The sequence below is a fragment of the Seriola aureovittata genome, chromosome 6 (assembly GCF_021018895.1).
Source record: "Seriola aureovittata isolate HTS-2021-v1 ecotype China chromosome 6, ASM2101889v1, whole genome shotgun sequence".
NCBI classification, from domain to species: domain Eukaryota; kingdom Metazoa; phylum Chordata; class Actinopteri; order Carangiformes; family Carangidae; genus Seriola; species Seriola aureovittata.
In genome coordinates this window covers 28,885,016-28,903,590 of record NC_079369.1, presented here as the reverse complement: position 1 = coordinate 28,903,590, position 18,575 = coordinate 28,885,016, and the positions used below count along the sequence as shown (strand labels likewise).

Here is an 18,575-nt window from a genome sequence, read left to right as displayed (position 1 = left end):
TTCCCAGCTCCCTTTGTGTTTCATTGACAGTAATGTCATGTGTAGCTGGCCACTTTCATTTTTTGAAGACCTATGCACTCATGAGCCAACCACATTTCAAAGCCAAACTGTTGCTCCTGCCCTGTCAACTCCTGGTAGGACCAGTGAGGAGTGTGACATCACCGGTCCTTGGAGTGTGTAAAAACCATGCTGTCACCAGTAGTTGGCAGCACCCAGGATTATTGGTGTGGGTTTAGTTAAATGGGATTTACTCTTGAACTTGGCATGTGTTTGAACTTCTCCATAGTTTATTTACTTGAATTAAGAGAGATGTCACCCCCATATTTATTTATTTAGTGAATGCAAAGTCCTTAAGCCAAGCAGTTGCCTCCTGGTCTGCTGTATGGAGGGTGACTAATCCTCCTTTCAGTCTTTTGAGAGGACAAACTTCTATGATGTGTTCCATGGTTTGCTCCTCTCCACAAGCACACAGTGGGGTGGGGCTACTGCCCCATTTGTGAAGGCTGGCCAAGCAGGGGCCATGTCCAGTCCTGAAGCGATTGAGCGTGGACCATTGTCTCCTTCGGAGGTTGGTGCCAGGGACCTGTTGGTTGGGGTCTGGCACCAGATGTTTGTTTGGGACCTCCTTGGACTCCCATTCCATTTTCCAAGCCAATTGGATGGTGAAGTCAGCTGGTGGGATGTTCTTCCAGATTGGTCGTCTAGATGGAAGTCGAGCAGTGGGTGGGTTGTAGATGTCAGCATGGATTGGTAAATGGGGAGAGTCTTTGACCTTTTGAAGCATCTTGTGAATGACTGCTTCTCGCAGGATATGTGGGGGGGGGGGATGTTTGATAGGACAGGAAGCCAGGGGAGTGGTGTTAAGCGGATAGTACCAGTTATGGTTCTCATGGTTGTATTGAGCTGGGTGTCCACATGGTGTGTATGGGGTGACCTGGACCAGACAGGGGCACAATACTCAGCTGCAGAGTATGCAAGGGCCAGTGCTGAGGTGCGCAGTGTGGAGGCTGCTGCCCCCCATTTTGCACCAGCGAGCTTGCAGATCAGGTTGTTCCTTTTGCTGGGCTTGGCTTTAGGCGCCAGGTTTTGCAGAACTGGTCCAGTTTGGCAAGGTCTTCAGTGAGCACCCGTTCCAGTTGATCAAAATCTGGTGCTTGAAATGCCCGACAGATGTCATCTGCATAGATGAATTTGCGAGATTTGGTGGTGGGTAGGTCATTTGTGTAGAGGTATGAGTATGTATGAGAATACATGTATGCGCACAGTTAGGCTACCACCACTGCAAATGTTGTGAGAATGAAAAATCTATGTAATGATAAACTTGATATTATCATCATTATTATAAGACATATGATAATATTGTATACATGGTTTAAGCAGAACACAGGCAAATTCACAGATTCTTTTAGTAAGATGTCATTACATGTTTTATATTGATATTTATATAAATATGATATGACATTAATATTGATTTAATATATTATATTTCATATTACATTATGATTTATAGTCCTATTGGATTATAAAATAAAATTTCAAGAAGATTTTTAACCGATGAAAAGCCAGTCGCAATTGAAGACTTATTTTTAAATATTTGCAAGCAACTATTGAGAATATAATCTCTTTATAAACGGAAGTTACAGACTATGGCATAGTCAAGGTACAGTGGGTGGCGGTCTGCACCTTTTACGTTGGTTTGTAGCCCGCCATTAACCCTGAAGAAGAAGAATAACTTACCAGTTGGTGGCGGTAATGCGCCATTTCTGCAGTTGCCAACTGCCGTCCCCCGTAAAGGAAGAAAGACCTCAGAGGAGCCCAACCACCACTGAATCAACGATACGGATGGAAGCGGTGCTGTTTGCTGTAAATTGGTTTGTCTTGGCATCCTAATTAAATGAGAACCACATTAATGCTAAACAATGCGCGAAACTGCCCACGAAACACACCAAACAAACCCGAAGGAGATATGTCTGAAGCAGTTCTGTTTCCACGCTGTCAGGGAACATTTTGCTGCCCTGGGCATGGAGGCTGTTCTTGGTACGTATTTTATTATTTACGTTTATGTTACTGTAACGTTACATAGAATTGGAGATCACGAAGAGCTAATACTTCGAACAGGACTTAGGCTAACTTTTAATTGTTAGCAGAAGCTAACATGGACCTAACGTCACTTATCGCATAATTGGAGACATACCAGCGCTGAACCCCCTTTAATAATATAGTTTAGTATAGTTATATAGTATAGTTTCAAGTTTATGGCCATATATTTAAGTAAATATTCCTAAATAACATTTCACAATACCATTAATTCAAGAGCATTTCCCTAAGGTATCAAAAGTGTGAATTTAATATAAATGACACAATTGACAATTAAAGCTAATCGTCCAGTCTTAGCCTAGATATTTTACAAACGATTGAGAGGCTGGCTTCTTATATGGATTATTGTCAGTTCCAAGTCACATTTGTTTTTGTTTTCCAGTGTTATAGCACCCACTCATAGTAGACATATTGGGGTTTTTATTTGTATGGTTTTATTTCAACCGTTACTCATTGATGCTTAGGGAGTTAATGTCCTAAATTGTCTGTCACAACTTAGATCTTCCAGTGCCTCTTATTAAGGAGCTTCTTCCTCATTTGACTGTGTGTCAGTTGGATGAGATCCAACCTGAGCTAAATCAGAGAGGTAAGAACTATAGCTGGATTGCAAACGTGGTGTTCTGTATTTTTGCTTTGTTCATAGACCATACCTTTGATTTGATCAGAGGAATACATAATTATGTTTCAATTTTATCTAACTTTTGTTTGGCTTGTCTCAGGGATATCAACTCATTCTGGATGGGCTACAGTCCTGAAGGACCTTTGCGGACCTAGCCGTGTGGGTGTAACACCTCTTTTAATAGAGTTTCATGTACAGTAACATTTAGAATCCATGTGTGATATGTGTCCTGTGTTACATTTCAGGCAGCTGACTTTCCCACAGAAGAAGAGGCCAAACATGAAGTTATGAGAATGCTTTTTACACTTGTATTTCATGGCTTCAGAAACCCCTTTGTCAATAGAAACAGCTTAAATTTAAACACACCATCCTTCATGTGGTCTGCAGCTAAATGTATCAAACATTTTTTACTCATTACAAGTTTGCGCCTTCAAAGTTTAACAGCTGAGCAGCGGCCTCTTCTGAACCTCCTGGAGAAACGTATCAGGAGTGTTGGTGTACCACAGTCCTTTGATCTATCAAAGAGCAACACAAAACCTGCTCTGTATGTTCTCCATCGCCTGGTAGACCATGGGGTGGCTAAAGAAATGGTCATAGATGCGGACTGTCCCATCACACTGGCATGGCTCCTACATGGAAGGGGATCTCAGTATGTAAATCCAAAGCTGAAGAATCTCATGCACAGCAAAAAGGAAAGCTGTATTTCGCACGCAGCTTCAGCCAGTGCAGACGGGGCCAGTTGTAGTCCAGGTCTTGAGACCAGGGCTTCAAAAAATGAGGATGAACAAGCCCCCCCGTGCAAACGCTTCAAGTTGGATTCTCGGACTGTGGAGGAGGAATCCGGAAATACACACTTTACTGTGGACCCACAGGTTCTCTGTCAAACCTTCACTCCATGTGGTGGTCCCTCAGCAGGTTCTTGTCCATGGGGACAGATTGATCGTCTGAAGATCAGACATTGTGGGTCCAACTCTCTCAGAGAGCTGACCTCTGCCCTGCCTACATTTTTCTGCCTTCGCTCTCTAACTCTTCACAGCTTCTGTAAGTTTGTTAGTTAATGTGCCAGTAGGTTTGGGGGTGGGGGGGTTCAGGGGTCATTTTGGTCTTGGTATAATGAATCTGTGCTAGTTTAAGAAGTGCCTCTAGCTCAGTTCACAGTTGAAAATTAAACGTGCCCTGTGTGTATATTGTGTATTAAGTCTTACAAACATGCTTAATACATTTCCTCCCTCATAAAACACTTGCAAAGCTGCCTCTGTTGTCGCGCTGCTGCATAGCTTGGTACGCCCTCCTGTAGTGGTCGGGTGTGAAACCATGAATATGTATCACTTGTCTGCATTTAGGAGTTCTTGTGTGCTTGTGCTTTAGAAACAAAACAAGCACCCAAAAACTGCATAATTGCTGAATTAAAGGTCAAAAAAGGTCACTCCACAGGACACCCTTGACTGTCGGCCTGTAATGAGCCACTCAGATTTCCACTCCGTGTGTGTGTGTTAAAGAACATCAGTTTTCTGCAGAGTGAAACAGTCTGAGGGTAGTGTTTGACACTGAACTGTCGAAAAACTCTAAGGGGTACATGGCATCTGTAAACAGTATTATTGTATTGGATCCATAGAATCAGTTGACAAAAATGAAATATAAAATTATTACCCCCAAATGACACGTTTGTTCAGTTGTGTAGCAGTGATCTGTTTTTGTTGGTTTATCTAGCAACCTTCAGGGATGCTGATGTGTTGGGCCTGGCCAGAGCCCTGAAGCAGCTGTCTGAGAGCTGCCGCAGCTCCCTCACTGATCTCAACATCGGCGTCCTGCCTTACACCAAACTCACAGAGATCCTGCTTGATGCAAGCCCCAAGGTGACGTCCCTGCATGTAGAGATCCAAAGTGTAGCCTTGGGACCACACTTCTTACCCCATCATCCCAGGATTGCTGAGTCAGACATGTCAGGTGCTGTGAAGCTTCTACCAAAGTAAAGTAAACACTTGAAATGAGCAGGACCAAAAGTGTATTGTACCTATTGAAACACAAGGTTCTTGAACCAGTCCAGCTATAAGAAACAAATCCTGTAGTAGTTGGAAGGACACTAGTCTCAGTGTTATAAAATAGTGTCATTTAATGTTCAAGCTGTTTATATTCTTTAGTTCTTCTTCTTCTTTATCTCTTTAAGTAGTAGCAGGAAACTGTCATTAGAAACTAAGGGTAGACACTAGAGCTCGACCAAGAAAGGATTTTTCAAGCCAATGTCAATGTTGATCTTTGAGGAGTTAAACAATCAGATTACAGTATATTGGAGTATATTATAACTGTGTATTGTTAACATAGAAACACATACTGTAACCTAAAATTATTTTTACATCTAGTTATTGAAGAGTTCTGACCAATACATGCACATTTACCAAAATCCCAGGCCACAAGTTTAAATGGTTGTTTGAGGGTTAAGGCTTGGGTGTAGGGTCAGGCATTCAGTTATGAGATAAAGGCTAGGGTAAGGGGGACAGGTCCCCACGTATATCGTAAAAATGGATGCATGTGTGTGGTCCAGGTTTTACTCATGTTGTAGGGACCTAAATCTGTTTACACTCTCATTATTGGGACTTGTTTTCTTTATGCAGACAAAAAGCAAATCAACATGATTTAGATCATTACATTTTAAAGACATCTTTTAAAGTTATGGTAAGTTAGGGTTAGGGTTGGGTAGTAGTTATGGGTAATGTTAAAGTAGGTCTCCAGGGAGTGAATGTAAGACCATGTGATATCCTCTGGGGATGGAGACACAAATGTGTGTGTGCTGTTTGCCTGTGTCCATGTCCAAACCTTACTTTACTTTTAATCGCTCCGTAAATCTATTCAGATCTGCTAGTTACTTTAGATTAGCAGTTAATGATGGCTTCTCTCTCCTGAGAGGGTGGTGTTTTTGTAATTTTGGCAATATCTGCTGCTTTACCTTTCAACACACAGCTCTGCTCGGTTACTGGAGCTGTTCCACTCTGTGCCCATGGTCTGTGTACACAGCAGCCTTCAGCGTTGATAGGCGACCGCTTGTAGTGTTTAACCAGTCAGACGGTGAAGTGGGTGGATCAGTCTTCGAGACCAAAGAGTCGTGACTACCGACAGGGAAAGGCAGCTGAATCAGAGCTAAAGTAATGCATTTTTAAATCGATTTAGTTAAAAAAAATAATGATTTGGGTAATTGTAAAAATGCTGAATATCAGATTGGTTGACCTGATCAGCACCTCACAGATATGGGTGTGACATGACAAGGCCTCGTTTGGTCCCAGCATTTTTCTCATGGTCATCTGATTTCTGCTTTAAAAGGTCGATCGTGTGTCAAGAAGTCGCGCAGAGTGTAACATCTCAATCAGACAAAACAAACCCTCAGGTCAGACAAGCTGCATACTGCATGAATTAATACCACGGCAGTGTAGTTGATTAAAATCTACATGTTTCCTGATCTTTTCTCAGCAGAGCTGCCCCTGGAGAAACTCACAGTCAAAGTTGCTGAGCTCCAAACAGATCTGCAGTTCATCACATCTGTGCTGAGACGCTCCCCAAAGCTAAGCTCTCTTCACATCGCCGGGATGAGATTACCAACTGGTTCCTCGCTCAGCCACCTCCTCACCACTCTCTCAGGTAAGGTGTCATGGCTGTCTCGAAGCTCAACACAAAGCAAGTGGATCAAAGTCAATAAAACAAATAGAAATGAATGAATAAATATTCAGTGTAACATGGCAATGAAAAGAAAAAATGAAATGAGGAATGAAACTATTTCTGTTAAATAACATTTTGTGTTTTGATGGTCAGTCTACAACATGTTAGTGAATAAATTTATACAACAAGCGAGAGGGTTTTTTCAGGAGACAATGATAATGCCAGTAGATCTGCCCTTTCTGGGGTGCCTGGTGTCTCACCTGGTGGAGCTCGGCCCAGGAATCCGACTTGTGGCCTTTGCTGCATGTCATCCTCTCTCTCTCATGAGAATAAATAGAATATATCAACAATTTTCTACATGCTGCACTTTAATGCACTTTATGTGTATTTGTTGTGTTCAAGAAACAAAAGTAATCCAAGTTGAAATTCTGACCAGTTTGCTACTGGGTTTCAAGTTTACAAGATTACATGTTTATGTTTACAAGTTAAATTCATAATGAATTGAAAGTAACATTTTTTTCTACTGTACTGAAAACTGTGAATTCAAAACCGAGTTATGTACTGAATTGTGACTTTTGCGTACTGTTACACTCCTAGTATATATTTTTCTTATTGTCAACTAATTACATGAAAAGACCCAAACCATCAATCAGCTGATCTGAAGTATTGTGTGTGTCCTCTGTGCCATAGAGCTACATTGTTGTCCAAAAATTATTAAAAACAACTAATTAGCCACGCTGTTGCTCCTTCATTACCAGGAAAATATTCTGACTCACTGGATGTAGGCTGTAGGTGTTCATATACGTTTTTAAGTATATTAACCTCCTAGGACCTGGCGTCCACATATGTGGACCTCACATTTTGGGTTCTCTAGACCACAATACTAACTTTTTCTCAACAAGGGCCTGGTGACCACATATGAGGATATTATACTGCCACTCAGTAATCGAAATTTAAAACTAATGTCCTCATATGTGGACATCATTTTTCTCAGGTCCCAATCAGCCTAAATAGCAAAGAGAAATTAAAAATGCACGCCATGCAAGAGTGCGGGTCTTAGGAGGTTAAAGAAATGCAAGCAAGCCAGAACGTTTCTTCCCTATAGCTGAAAGATAATGGGCTCTGAAGATAGGTATGCATATGTGAGACTATCATGAACACCCACACTACAGTTTATTTTGACTCAGTGTGTTGCCAAAAATATTCACTATAGTAAATTAATCCACAGCTGAAAGTAGTCCCCAACAGATGCACTATTTCCTCCTGGTTGAGTAACACTACAGTGACAGCTGATTGATGGAATGCCTCTGAGAACAAACATTTACTATGATTGTGAGTTGTTATTAAAGAGTTATGGAACCAATGGGCTCGGATCAGAAAGTATTGAGATGGACTAACACTATTTCTGCTCTTTGTTGATTATAAAAATATAGAATTACTGAGTTATTGTGTTTTTACCGTTTTAATCAGGTCCGCTTGTTTTTGAGACGAGAAAAAAAAAAAAAAAAACGCGTATTTCTCCTCAACTCTGCATGTAGTCTGCAGAATCTCTCTGCCCCTGCTCTGTGAGTGTGTCAGAGCTGCACAAAAAGTGTGCCGTGACGTGAAACAAATAACCTGAAGATTACCCAAGTTGATGTGAACTACGCTTGTAGTTACTGTAAGTAAGTGCAATAAAACATTTGCAAATAAAAAATCTAAATTTTATCAATAGCCCTGTTAAATATGAACATGTAGAATGCGATATGTCCACAGTCACAGGCACGCCAGCTCAGCAGCTAACACCTTATTGTTACAATCAAGCTAAAAAAAAAAAAGCTGTCTGGCTACTATTTTCACCCAGCTGGACATTGTATGCACTGGTGGAAAACACTGATTAACAAACGAACTCTTTGTTTGTTCGGATCTCTTTATTTATTTATTTTATCCCGAGTGGGATGTTTTACAGATGTAATGCTGACAGTGTTTCTAAATGATATTTACAAACACATTGAGCATCTCTGTGCAGTTTCTGCCCAGCCCTCAGACAGCCTGGACGATTCATCAGTCTAGCTTAGGGCTGCACGATATGGAAAAAGAAAAACATATTGCAATTCTTTCAGTTGGAATGTTTCATCATTTTTTATGTGATGATATAGTGATTTTTGTGGGTCTTGTACCAAACTTTACATCTGGAGAATGTGATTTGTAGGCCAGATCGTCTCTGTAGCACCACAATGTTTATGGTGCAGACAATGCACAACAGCTCCTGTGATTTGAATGTTGCATTTGGTCATATTGTGATTTCAAATATATTTCGATTAATTGTGCAGCCCTGGTCTAGCTCTAACACAAATGTACCATGAAGTTAATGACATGTGATCAACTTTTAGAGTCAAATCACAACTTGAGGAGTCTCAACTTGGAAGACATGAAGCTGTCTGATTGTCTTCCTGAGATCCTGAATCTCCTGATGCATTGCAAGTTGGAAGGTAAGAAAAGGAGGATGATCCATGATAAAAGCTAAGTAGACTGATTTCCTCCATGACATTGAAACAGTACTGGACAGAACTGGTCTTAGTCCACAGTTGGTTTCAGCTTCAGGAATGATTTTTTCTTTCTCCTCTCCCTCTCTCAGAGCTGTGGTGCAATGACTGCCGCCTTCTTGAGAGGTGGAGTGACAAGCAAGAGAGTTTGCAGCAGTTGGTGGCTGCTGTGAAGTCAGTGCCTTCTCTCCACACACTCAGCCTGGCTCAGAATCGGCTCGGTAAGCTCATCCTCACATCTGTGCCTCAACAGGATTTGACTCAGGGTTACATCAGGACCAAAACTGCTTCTTGGTCCAAGCAGGGTTAAGCCAGCTGTGGTTTACGATCTACAGTATGTATTCAGATCAAAATGATCTAAAGTTTCTCATTCATACATATCAAATGTATCATTGAATATGATCCTGAGCTGATAAGTGATGGTAATCAGATGAAGAATGATGACAGATCCTTATCCTACGGGTTGTGGGAGCAGTTCTATCTTGATATAACTATTACATGCCATGTGTGCAGAGTTATTGGTTGCTGTAATCACTCCTCCTCCCTCCCCATAGTGCCACACCATTGTAAGATGGGGGTCTAATTCCACAGTCCTCATTCTGTGCAAAAACATTATCTAAATTTCACTTGAAGTTCATACAGCTATTTGCAAATGTTTTGCCGCTTCTGAGCAAATTACATACCTCGTTGATTGTTAAAGGAAAAAGAAGTGAATCCAGCCCCTGCTGCAAACAGACATCTGAAGAAAGGCTCATCTTTAATGTCTATGTACTGCTACTTTTATTTCATCCGAAGAATGTACAAAGGTTTTTGCTCCGTTCTACTGGTAAAACAGTCAGTACGTCTATCAACTTGTTAGACTTAAATTGCCTCATACATATATATATATATATATATATATATATATATATATATATATATATATATTTACATGCTGTAATGTACAGCGATCAGCAGCATACATCAACATACAACAGAGGCAGGCCCCCTGTGCAATGAACTAAAATCTATGACTACAGTTCCTGCTACTTTACTTTGGGTCTTCAAGTCATTGATTACTCACCTGGACTGGAGCAGTGGAGAAACCAGGTCTGTAAGCATGTTGAAAGCAAGTGATCAATTAGTTGTTTAAAAAAATAAGAAGAAATCTGATCAAGGATTTTTCTAATAATGTAGAGCAGATGATGGGTCTGATGTCAGGCACAGTAAAATTTGCTTTTCACTCTTTTGGGATGAGATTTAATTTCTGTTTTTACTCAACAGCTTTACTGTTGTCAAGTGCTGCTCAGGCTGGACTATTACGTCCCTATAAATAATGTTGCTCTGAATGAAAAGTCTGTGGTGGTGGTGGTCGTCTGTTTTTCAGAGTGACAGTCCCACCATGTGAAGCCTGGGTAGAAAACATGTAGTTTCCCGATCATTGTCTGGCTGCGCACTATTACTAATGATGATTCATCCATCCTTCATCAGTAACACCCTCTCAGCTCACTGTGGTTATTACAACCTCTACAGTCATGTTATGTTGACTGTTGTGTACTGGTGTATCTTAAAACACTGGTCAATTCTTTATTCTAAGTAACTATAAAATATATTAGTATGTTTGTCGGTGTGGAATAAACTTTATTCTTCCCTGAATGTGTTACATTGTTTTCTACTTAATTCATGAAATAAACATGTTTACAACTAAGGTTGTATAAACCACAACACTAATGACAATAATGCACACAGCTTACCTGCTACATTTTCTATTATAAATATGCTATGACATGATGTCATTAAAATGAAATTTTATGACCTATTAGTAAAACAGAGAAGTGACTTAGAGTCGAGAAACTGATATAAACTGTGGCTGTTGTCTCGTCCTGTGATGAGCTAACTCCTTCTGGATGTTTGTCATCTTCACACCACAGCCATCAGCCTTTCTCAGTGAAAAGCCTCTAATAAATAAACCCACCGTACATTATCTGTCAAACAATTGACAGCAGACACACAAAGATAGCGACTCGCTAGCATGATGGTTCATTTAGCGGCTAAAGGAGAGTGAATACTGAGCTTAGCTTCCTCAGGTGAACATGACTCCTGCTAACACGTTTACCGTGTCCACTTGAATGGCTTCAATATGTTGTGTTGTAGCACGGCTTGTTTCTCTTGCCAAAATATCAATGAATGCAAGTTTTAAAGAGTCTCAACAGAAAAATTTCTTTTTGATTCACACACAGTCAGTTTCATGCGACGTGTGTCTCTTAACTGATGAATAATCTGTGTCAACAGCCAAGAACGTGAGTGTGCTGGCAGAGCTGTTCTCAGGATCGTCACCAAGCTCGGTGAAACGACTGGACATCAGGTGAGAGCTGCTGATGATCACTTTTCACAAACAGGGAGTCATTAGGAGAAATGGGCTCCTGACCTCAAGCTTAAAATACTCTTCATGATGATGAGACTGAAATGTTAGCATATGTGTATTGTATCTGTTATTCAGTGTTGAATTCTTGAATAAAGCATGTACACTATGTATCTAAAAAGAATCACATTTCCAATGATGAATGCAGAATTTAAAAATAAAAAGTACACACATTTCAGATGAACTGAAAATGCACAGGACATATTTAATTCCCTGATATTGTTATTCCGATAGAAAAATGTACTAAAAACTGCCTTGCATTATCTAAGAAATATTTAGCTTGTAGCAGCACCATCCCAACAAAGTCAACTGATCACAGCAACTGTGCAAATTCCACATCAACACACCCCATGTGATCAAGACTTATTCCTCCCACTGTCACTAAACTCACAGCTATTAAGAAATGATATAGAAGCTATCAAAAGCAGTCACATAGTGTGAAGTCATACCTCAGATCTCATGTGAAAATACTCCTGACCTGTACTTTTTCCTCATTTTCATTACTGTTTTTTTTAGTCCTCATTGAATCTTAATTTCACTGTACGTATATAAAAATGTAATGAAAATGCTGATGCAGAGAGACGCCTCAGCCTTGTTTCCTGGTTCCCTGATGACTAACATACCACTTTATCATGTCTACTTCATACTGTAGTTTTATTTTAGTTAGTTACTTTGCAAATTTAAGGTTTTACATAAATGATATGATCAGCTTATAAAATATGATCCATTGTTAAAGCTTAGCTCCACCTGGGTCATGTACAACATTAAAATGCTGCTTACATGGTTATGAATTAGTAAAAATATACCAGTAATATCATATATATAACACTGATAATATTTCTGTACTAGTGACAATTTGAATGCAGGATTTTCACCGCTGGTAACCTGTGTAATATGACAGATGCTACACACATAAAGTTTACTATCACTATTATTATTGTTGTTGTTGTAAGGTTTTATTTATTAGACATTATATGATGATTTCCATGTGCTGCCTTTTGTCCTGAACAGCTCTAACTTCATTCAGCCTGCTGAGCTGCTCGAGTTCGCCGGGAAACTGAGGACACATCGTCCTCCGCACCGACTGACCCTTGACCTCAGGAAGAACCCAGGTGATCGAGACCCTGACACATGGAACGCTGCACTGAACACACTCCGTCCATTCTGTGTTCTGCAGGTTGGGGGATGGAAATCCACCGACACAATGGTTGACCACATCAGTAACATGTGAACAAGAAACATCTGCTCTGACTCTGCAGAAGTAACGGGCTGTAAAAAGTTGGTGCTGTATGTTAACTTTGTAAATTAGTCTTTGATAGAGGAGAGCAACTGTGGTCAGTTTGAGTTCAGGTCAGACAGTTTCACTGATGCAGTGACAGGTTTTCAGTTCAGGAAAACCTCATAAAAACCTGTGGAACCATGAGTCACTTGACTGGTTCTACATGTTCTCAGATATTTATTCTGTTTTTCTCCTGTAATCAAATGTTTTTATTGTTATGGAACACAGGTAATTTTGATTTGTAATTAGTAGTGTGACATTTCATTCCTGCTATGTACAGTACATTTATTAAATGTAACATTTAATTTTTGCTCTTGTACGCAGTTGGACAATAAAAGCATCTGGTGTTAGTTTGACATTTGAATCATTTATTAAACCAACGTCCGTTACACTTCCAGTCGTCTTTCGGACAGCAGTGACAGTGGACGTTAAGATACAACTGAAAAAGCTGGAGGGTTGATGTTGAGGTGAAGAGCAGTTTCACAGCAGCTGTCTCACACCTTCTCTTCGTTATCATTTTCTTTACATTAGACGAACAGCATCTACACCGACGACCAATTCATCATTAGTAGGAATCAAGTAGAAAAAACGGATTAAAAAGAGCTCAATCATTTTCTTAGTGGATGTTTAATGCTAAATACTGTAACACTTCTTTTCTGTAAATTCAGTTTGTTTTCCTTGTATATTCTCACGTTTTAGTAAATTCAAGTTGGAGAGAATGGAGACCCAATGTTTGCATGCTAATTGGTTGATTTGCTGGGTCTATCTACAACCATCACTTACATAAAACAAAGACACTCTCACAAACACACACTCATACACGCTGCAACATGTCAGTCTGGGCTGCCTCTCTCCGAGGCGTCTCCTTTACTAAGTGGTTACACAGGAAGTAAAATGAAAACGTTTGCCTACACTCATACCTCACAAAGAAGTCTGTTTGTCAGTATGTGAGTGAGTTTGACAGTTTAATTGGGGAAATGTCTCTGAGACATGATTGGCTGACTGAACAGATGAGCTCATCTGCATAACAATAAAAATATTCTGATCATTGTAATATGAAAACAGCAGGATGCCATGTTCCACATATCAGAGGATGGCAAGCAAATTGGTAGCTAGTGTAGCTGACACATTGTATCTCGGTAGTAAATAAGCTGGCCATCACTTAGTGTAGAATTGGGACAGTGTTCAAACCTGGCAACCCCACGACAAGGGCAATGAACATTTATGAACTGCTGCTCAAACCATTTTCAGACCTCTGTTTCTACAGGTGTGAAATAAGACAGCGGTGGAGTTAGTGGAAGGTGTATCAGTTTTGGTAAAGCTAAATAAGCAGTTTCCCCCTGCCAAGATAAAATTAGCAAAGCTAAGGTAACCGAAATATGTTCAAAATCTGCCATATTATTACTGGATGCGCAGATACAAACTGAAGTGAATGTGCGTAAAGATGTCAGTCTGCCTTAAACAAAGTGTTTGTCTGATCAATAAACAATGTGAAACTCAGACTGACAATTTTTATAATTTTCACAAACCAGCAACACGACAATGACGCCTTCTTCCGACAGCTATAAGTTAGTTGCGGGTGCAAAAGTAGGTAAAGTGACCAAACAGGCATGAAGGGCATATTCTTCATTTTAGAAGTGAGCTCTGTTATTTGTTTTCACATAAAAATGTGGGTGATGCTGAACTCTCAATGTTGCTTCTAGACTGGTCAATAAACAGCTGTTAATGCTAACGTTAGCTATGTAGCAATAGCAAGCTCTTCACAAAATGTGAGATGTAATTGGTGAAACATTCTGTTCTGTTTACCAGTCGGACATGTTTTTCTTGCATCTAGCTGCTAGCTTGAATATTAGGGGTGGATGAGCTCATGGTTTAGAGATGATGCTCACTTCTGCAGCCCATCATCTCAATGACACATGAAGGAATCTCATTTTTCTCAGAGCCTTAAAAAGTGAAACTGCTCCTCCAGACAAACCACTTCTCTGTGGATATGAGTCAGACCTACAGTTACAGTCAGTTACAGATATCAGGGCTTAAAACACTTTCTGGTACTTGGATATATGATGGGTGAAGCCTGAATGGACTGTTCAGAGATGGGTTTGAATTGTCACTTGTAGATCTCTATCAGTGTGAGGAAAATTTACATTTTAACAAGACTTAAAAAAAAAGAAAGAAAAGAAAATGAAACAACCCCCCACCCTGTTACATTAATTTCCACAGCAATTTCCACTGTCACATATGGTGCTTTTCCTCGCATGTTTCTGTATATACTTATTTTTACATAGTCTGTACAGTGTCAATATACACGTTTTCTATCTGGAGTGTGTATGTTAGGAGTGAGTGAGCTGCACATTACACATAGTGACACTCATCATAGCCTCTCCATGAAGACAGTTCAATCAGCCAGAGATGAACTGTGAGGCTGAGTGTCATCAGGACCTTTGAGATGGAAGTCATTGTTTCTCCAGGATGGTCCATGTGCGTGTCTCACAATCATCCTTTAAGTCGTGTCACAAAAAAAAAACTCAAATGAGTCAGAATGGTTCACACAGTCGTACTGTACATCAACACGTATGTGCCCTACCACACTGAAAACTACACACTCAATCACACACATACATATGCTCATGTGTCGTAACAAAAACACCGGAGCCTACAGTACAATATCGCAAGAAGGCATTCAAATCTCAAATAAATATAAATAAATTAAATCATATAAAAAGAATGGGTTAAAAAACATAGAAATTCTGTTAAATACAGCAAAATCTCAGATGAACTCAATCAACAACAGTACTTGCTCATAGACGGAGACCATATGAATGTAAAAGACGACTACAGTTTGTAAACAATGACGGACAGGAAGACAGACGAGCACGCAGACGAATCACATTCACAAATCATTAGTGAGCAGAAAGGCCTGTTGGGGCTCAGTGGTGGTGGTGAACTGTTGCTCTGTGGTGTCAGTTGGGGTAGGAGGATGGGGCTGGGGTGGGGGGGGTGGCACTTCTCAAATCCCTCCAAGGAAGTACGAGCATGCTAACTGGCAGTGCTGCTATCGGCCCTCCTCTGGTATCTGTGGCTCATGCTCAGGAGGGCTGTGGTCGACAGCTGGAGCGACGGCCTCGAACACTGGCACCAGATTTCAGCAAGATCACCTCATCATCCGTTTACATGTTACAACCAGGGACACGCAGTCATCTGTCATGGAGCCAAGGCTTCACTGGATCAGTTCAGCCAAGAAGGAGGAAGTCAACACTTCAAAATCATTAGCTCTGGTTGGCTTCACATGTCACATGACTGCCCACATCTGTGATGACTGATGAGAACATGGACATCAAAACCCCTTCCACTGCTTCAGTTCAGTCCTGGATGTTTCATCGTCATCATTAAAATAAAAAGTGATCTGAGAACATTGCTTTTTGTTTAAAAAAGTTACTTATCCTCTTTACTGTTATGGGGTCAGATGTGGGCCGCCAACATTTTTAAGATTTTCAAGTGGGCCATGAGTTGGAAAAGGTTGGGAACCACTGGTCTAGCATCCACAATTAATTCATAGTTGTCACTTGTGGTGGCAGTGGCTGCTGTTCAAGTGTTAGCATAGAGCTACTGTCAAGTCTGTTAAAGTGTAAGACCAATTATTTTTAATCACCTGTACTGGTTGTATTGGTGTTGTATTAGTAATGACTTTATTTAGATGCACCTGAAAGCTTCAATGACATTTTTTGCTACATGGGAGACTAATGAGTGTCTCTCGCTCAGCAGCTCGTAATGTTTCTTCACATGATCAGACAAGTTTTAGCAATGTGCCTGATAACACTGCTGACAGTCAGCGTACTGTATGCTAACTGTTAGCATGAATCCTATAAATAAACAGCAGTGTGTAGCTCAGTCCAGATTAATTCTGTTAGATGTGGACAGTACCTGCAATGTTAGCAGTCTTTATGTCGTATGTTACAGGCGTCAGTATGCACACATCTAAGAACAGGGTTTCTGCAGGACTCACCAAGTCACACAAAAAGTTATTTAATAGCTGTTTCACCATGATACCGTTGGAAGTTTTCACTAGGTTATTACTCAGCAATTTATAATAATAATTCCTAATAATATAATTAATTAAATCATTGTGACATGGAAAATGAACAGATGGATGAACCAACTGAAAATTATTCATTTAAGTTGAGCTTCGTGGCTGAACTGCAGCTGGAAGAAGTGACTACTGTTCAGCAGGCAAGAGGAAATATTAGACTTTCGTAAATTAAATTGAAGTTAAAATGAGTTCAGTGTGTTGTATTCACTTCATACTTAAAGAAGCTATTTGTAAGTTTTGATATAGACACATTGCCAGTGTTAGCATTAACAGCTATTTACGTAGCAGTCTTAGCAAGAGCTTCATCCGTCACAAAACAAGGGTATAATAATGGAGCTAGCTGGTTAGCTTGCCAACTTCAGCAGAAGAAAAGAAGTGATAAAAATAGAAGCAAAACAAGATGGTTGCTTTCCACCTCTGGAGACAACTGTTGAGTAAGGAATGAAGTTTGATGCTGAAGTCACATTTCTTCCAGACTGGTAAGTAAACAACTGTTAATGCCAACGTTAGCTATGTAGCAATAAAAAACTTACAAATAGCTCCTTTAAAATGTGTAGAATGTCTATATTTTCTATAATTATGTGTCTACATTCACCTTGAGGTCAAACTATGGGTGATTCAGTGTCCATGTTCTCCTCACTCAGTGCTCAACAGAGCTGTCACCTTATCACTGCCTGACAGAAAACATCTGACCAACAGAATGAAATGTTCTGTCCTGTGGAAACAGCACACGTCTGCTATCAGGATCACACATGCGGGAGTACAGAGTTGTGGCAGTGTCAAACATTGTGAGAGCTTCACCTTTCAACCTGGTGTCTGAGCCATACATCTAAGCAGGGGCAACCTGATCTAATAAAATACTGATGGACTGTTGCAGTTAGGCCATGTATCTGATGAAAGTCTGGTTTTGAACCCTATGGATGTGTTGCTCAGCCAGTGTGTGTGTGTGTGTGTGTGTGTGTGTGTGAGAGAGAGAGAGAGAAAGAGAGACTTTAACACCTGTAGCTGGACTCTTGCTCTGTGTTTGGTGATGGCATCTGCGGAAGGTGAAATCATGGGGCAAGACTTAGTATGTACACGTGTGCATGTACTGATGTGTGTGTGTGTGTGTGTGTGTGTGTGTGTGTGTGTTAGCAGGGGAAAACAAAGAGAAACCAGTTTATTTGGACATACAGGTTGATTTGATCTGAACCTCTGAGTGTGCCAGTGAAACATGAATCCAATGAGACGATGAGATCCCTGCTGATTCCTTCAGACTGTATGTGGAGAGTCTATTCATGTATGTGAAGGCACACACAGTACTGTTATCATATGAAAACCTTGTAACTCCAATACTAGTGTTTCTTATGTAAGTGTTAGTTAAAAGACTACATTTACAGAAATAGAAAAAAACAGCTGGTTTAACTCAAAGTGGACAAACCCAAACTAACTAACAAATCAACTGTGTTAGTTCCAGAGAAGTAAACATGTTGGAGATACAAGGTTTCACCCAGCAGCAGCGATGTATGTATGATGGTCCTGTGCTGGGGGAGAGTGTAGAGGCCTGTCATGGGGGGGTTATAGGGAGTGTAGAGTATCGATGGTCTGTGTGTGTGTGTGTGTGTGTGTGTGTGTGTGTGTGTGTGTGTGTGTGTGTCTGTTTGTGTGTGTGTGTGTGTGTGTGTGGTGGTGGTGGGTGGTGGTGGGGGGGCTATAGGATTCCATCCATGAAGCTGGTGTCCAGCCGCTGAATGAGCACCCGGATGAAGGACATCTCCTTGCGGGTGTTCTCAAAGATCACCCTGGGGTCGTCGGACTGGCAGCGCAGACAGTTGGGAGCCATGACCATGGCCAGGTTGTTCACATCCATTTTGGTGATGGTCACATTGGCAGGCTGAGCAAATACCTGCAAACACAACACACAGCAGAGCTTTCTAAAG

At 40.6% G+C, this 18,575-nt stretch overlaps 2 protein-coding genes across 5 annotated transcripts in view; one reads left to right on the top strand and one right to left on the bottom strand.

Annotated features, from left to right (window-relative positions):
• Positions 1-1,686: 1,686 nt before the first annotated feature.
• Positions 1,687-12,925, top strand: lrrc41 (leucine rich repeat containing 41). 4 transcript variants are annotated; one of them, XM_056378092.1, is made up of 11 exons: positions 1,687-2,037; positions 2,597-2,683; positions 2,817-2,875; positions 2,962-3,757; positions 4,427-4,572; positions 6,032-6,095; positions 6,182-6,346; positions 8,737-8,835; positions 8,982-9,110; positions 11,161-11,233; positions 12,302-12,925. In XM_056378092.1, exons 1-11 carry the CDS (start codon positions 1,920-1,922, stop codon positions 12,519-12,521), a joined length of 1,956 nt encoding a protein of 651 aa, XP_056234067.1. In that variant the 5' UTR covers positions 1,687-1,919; the 3' UTR covers positions 12,522-12,925. The 4 variants fall into 4 exon arrangements, with proteins under 4 accessions (XP_056234067.1, XP_056234066.1, XP_056234064.1 ...); XM_056378091.1 differs by having other exon boundaries at positions 6,179-6,346; XM_056378089.1 differs by lacking the exon at positions 6,032-6,095 and having other exon boundaries at positions 1,689-2,037; positions 4,427-4,663; positions 6,179-6,346.
• The window catches only part of arhgap39 (Rho GTPase activating protein 39), an 86,129-nt gene continuing 80,468 nt past the window's right edge, over positions 12,915-18,575 (bottom strand). The window contains exon 11 of the mRNA XM_056378088.1: positions 12,915-18,541. Within this exon, the coding sequence (XP_056234063.1) occupies positions 18,347-18,541 (195 nt within the window). The 3' untranslated portion in view covers positions 12,915-18,346. The remainder of the gene's footprint in view (positions 18,542-18,575) is intronic.

Excerpts from the sequence above, each read along its gene's own strand:
- lrrc41 (XM_056378089.1), top strand. The coding sequence starts at position 1,920 with ATGCGCGAAACTGCCCACGAAACACACCAAACAAACCCGAAGGAGATA. Across the intron at positions 2,038-2,596 it reads GGGCATGGAGGCTGTTCTTG|ATCTTCCAGTGCCTCTTATT; the intron begins GTACGTATTTTA and ends GTCACAACTTAG. Across the intron at positions 9,111-11,160 it reads CCTGGCTCAGAATCGGCTCG|CCAAGAACGTGAGTGTGCTG; the intron begins GTAAGCTCATCC and ends CTGTGTCAACAG.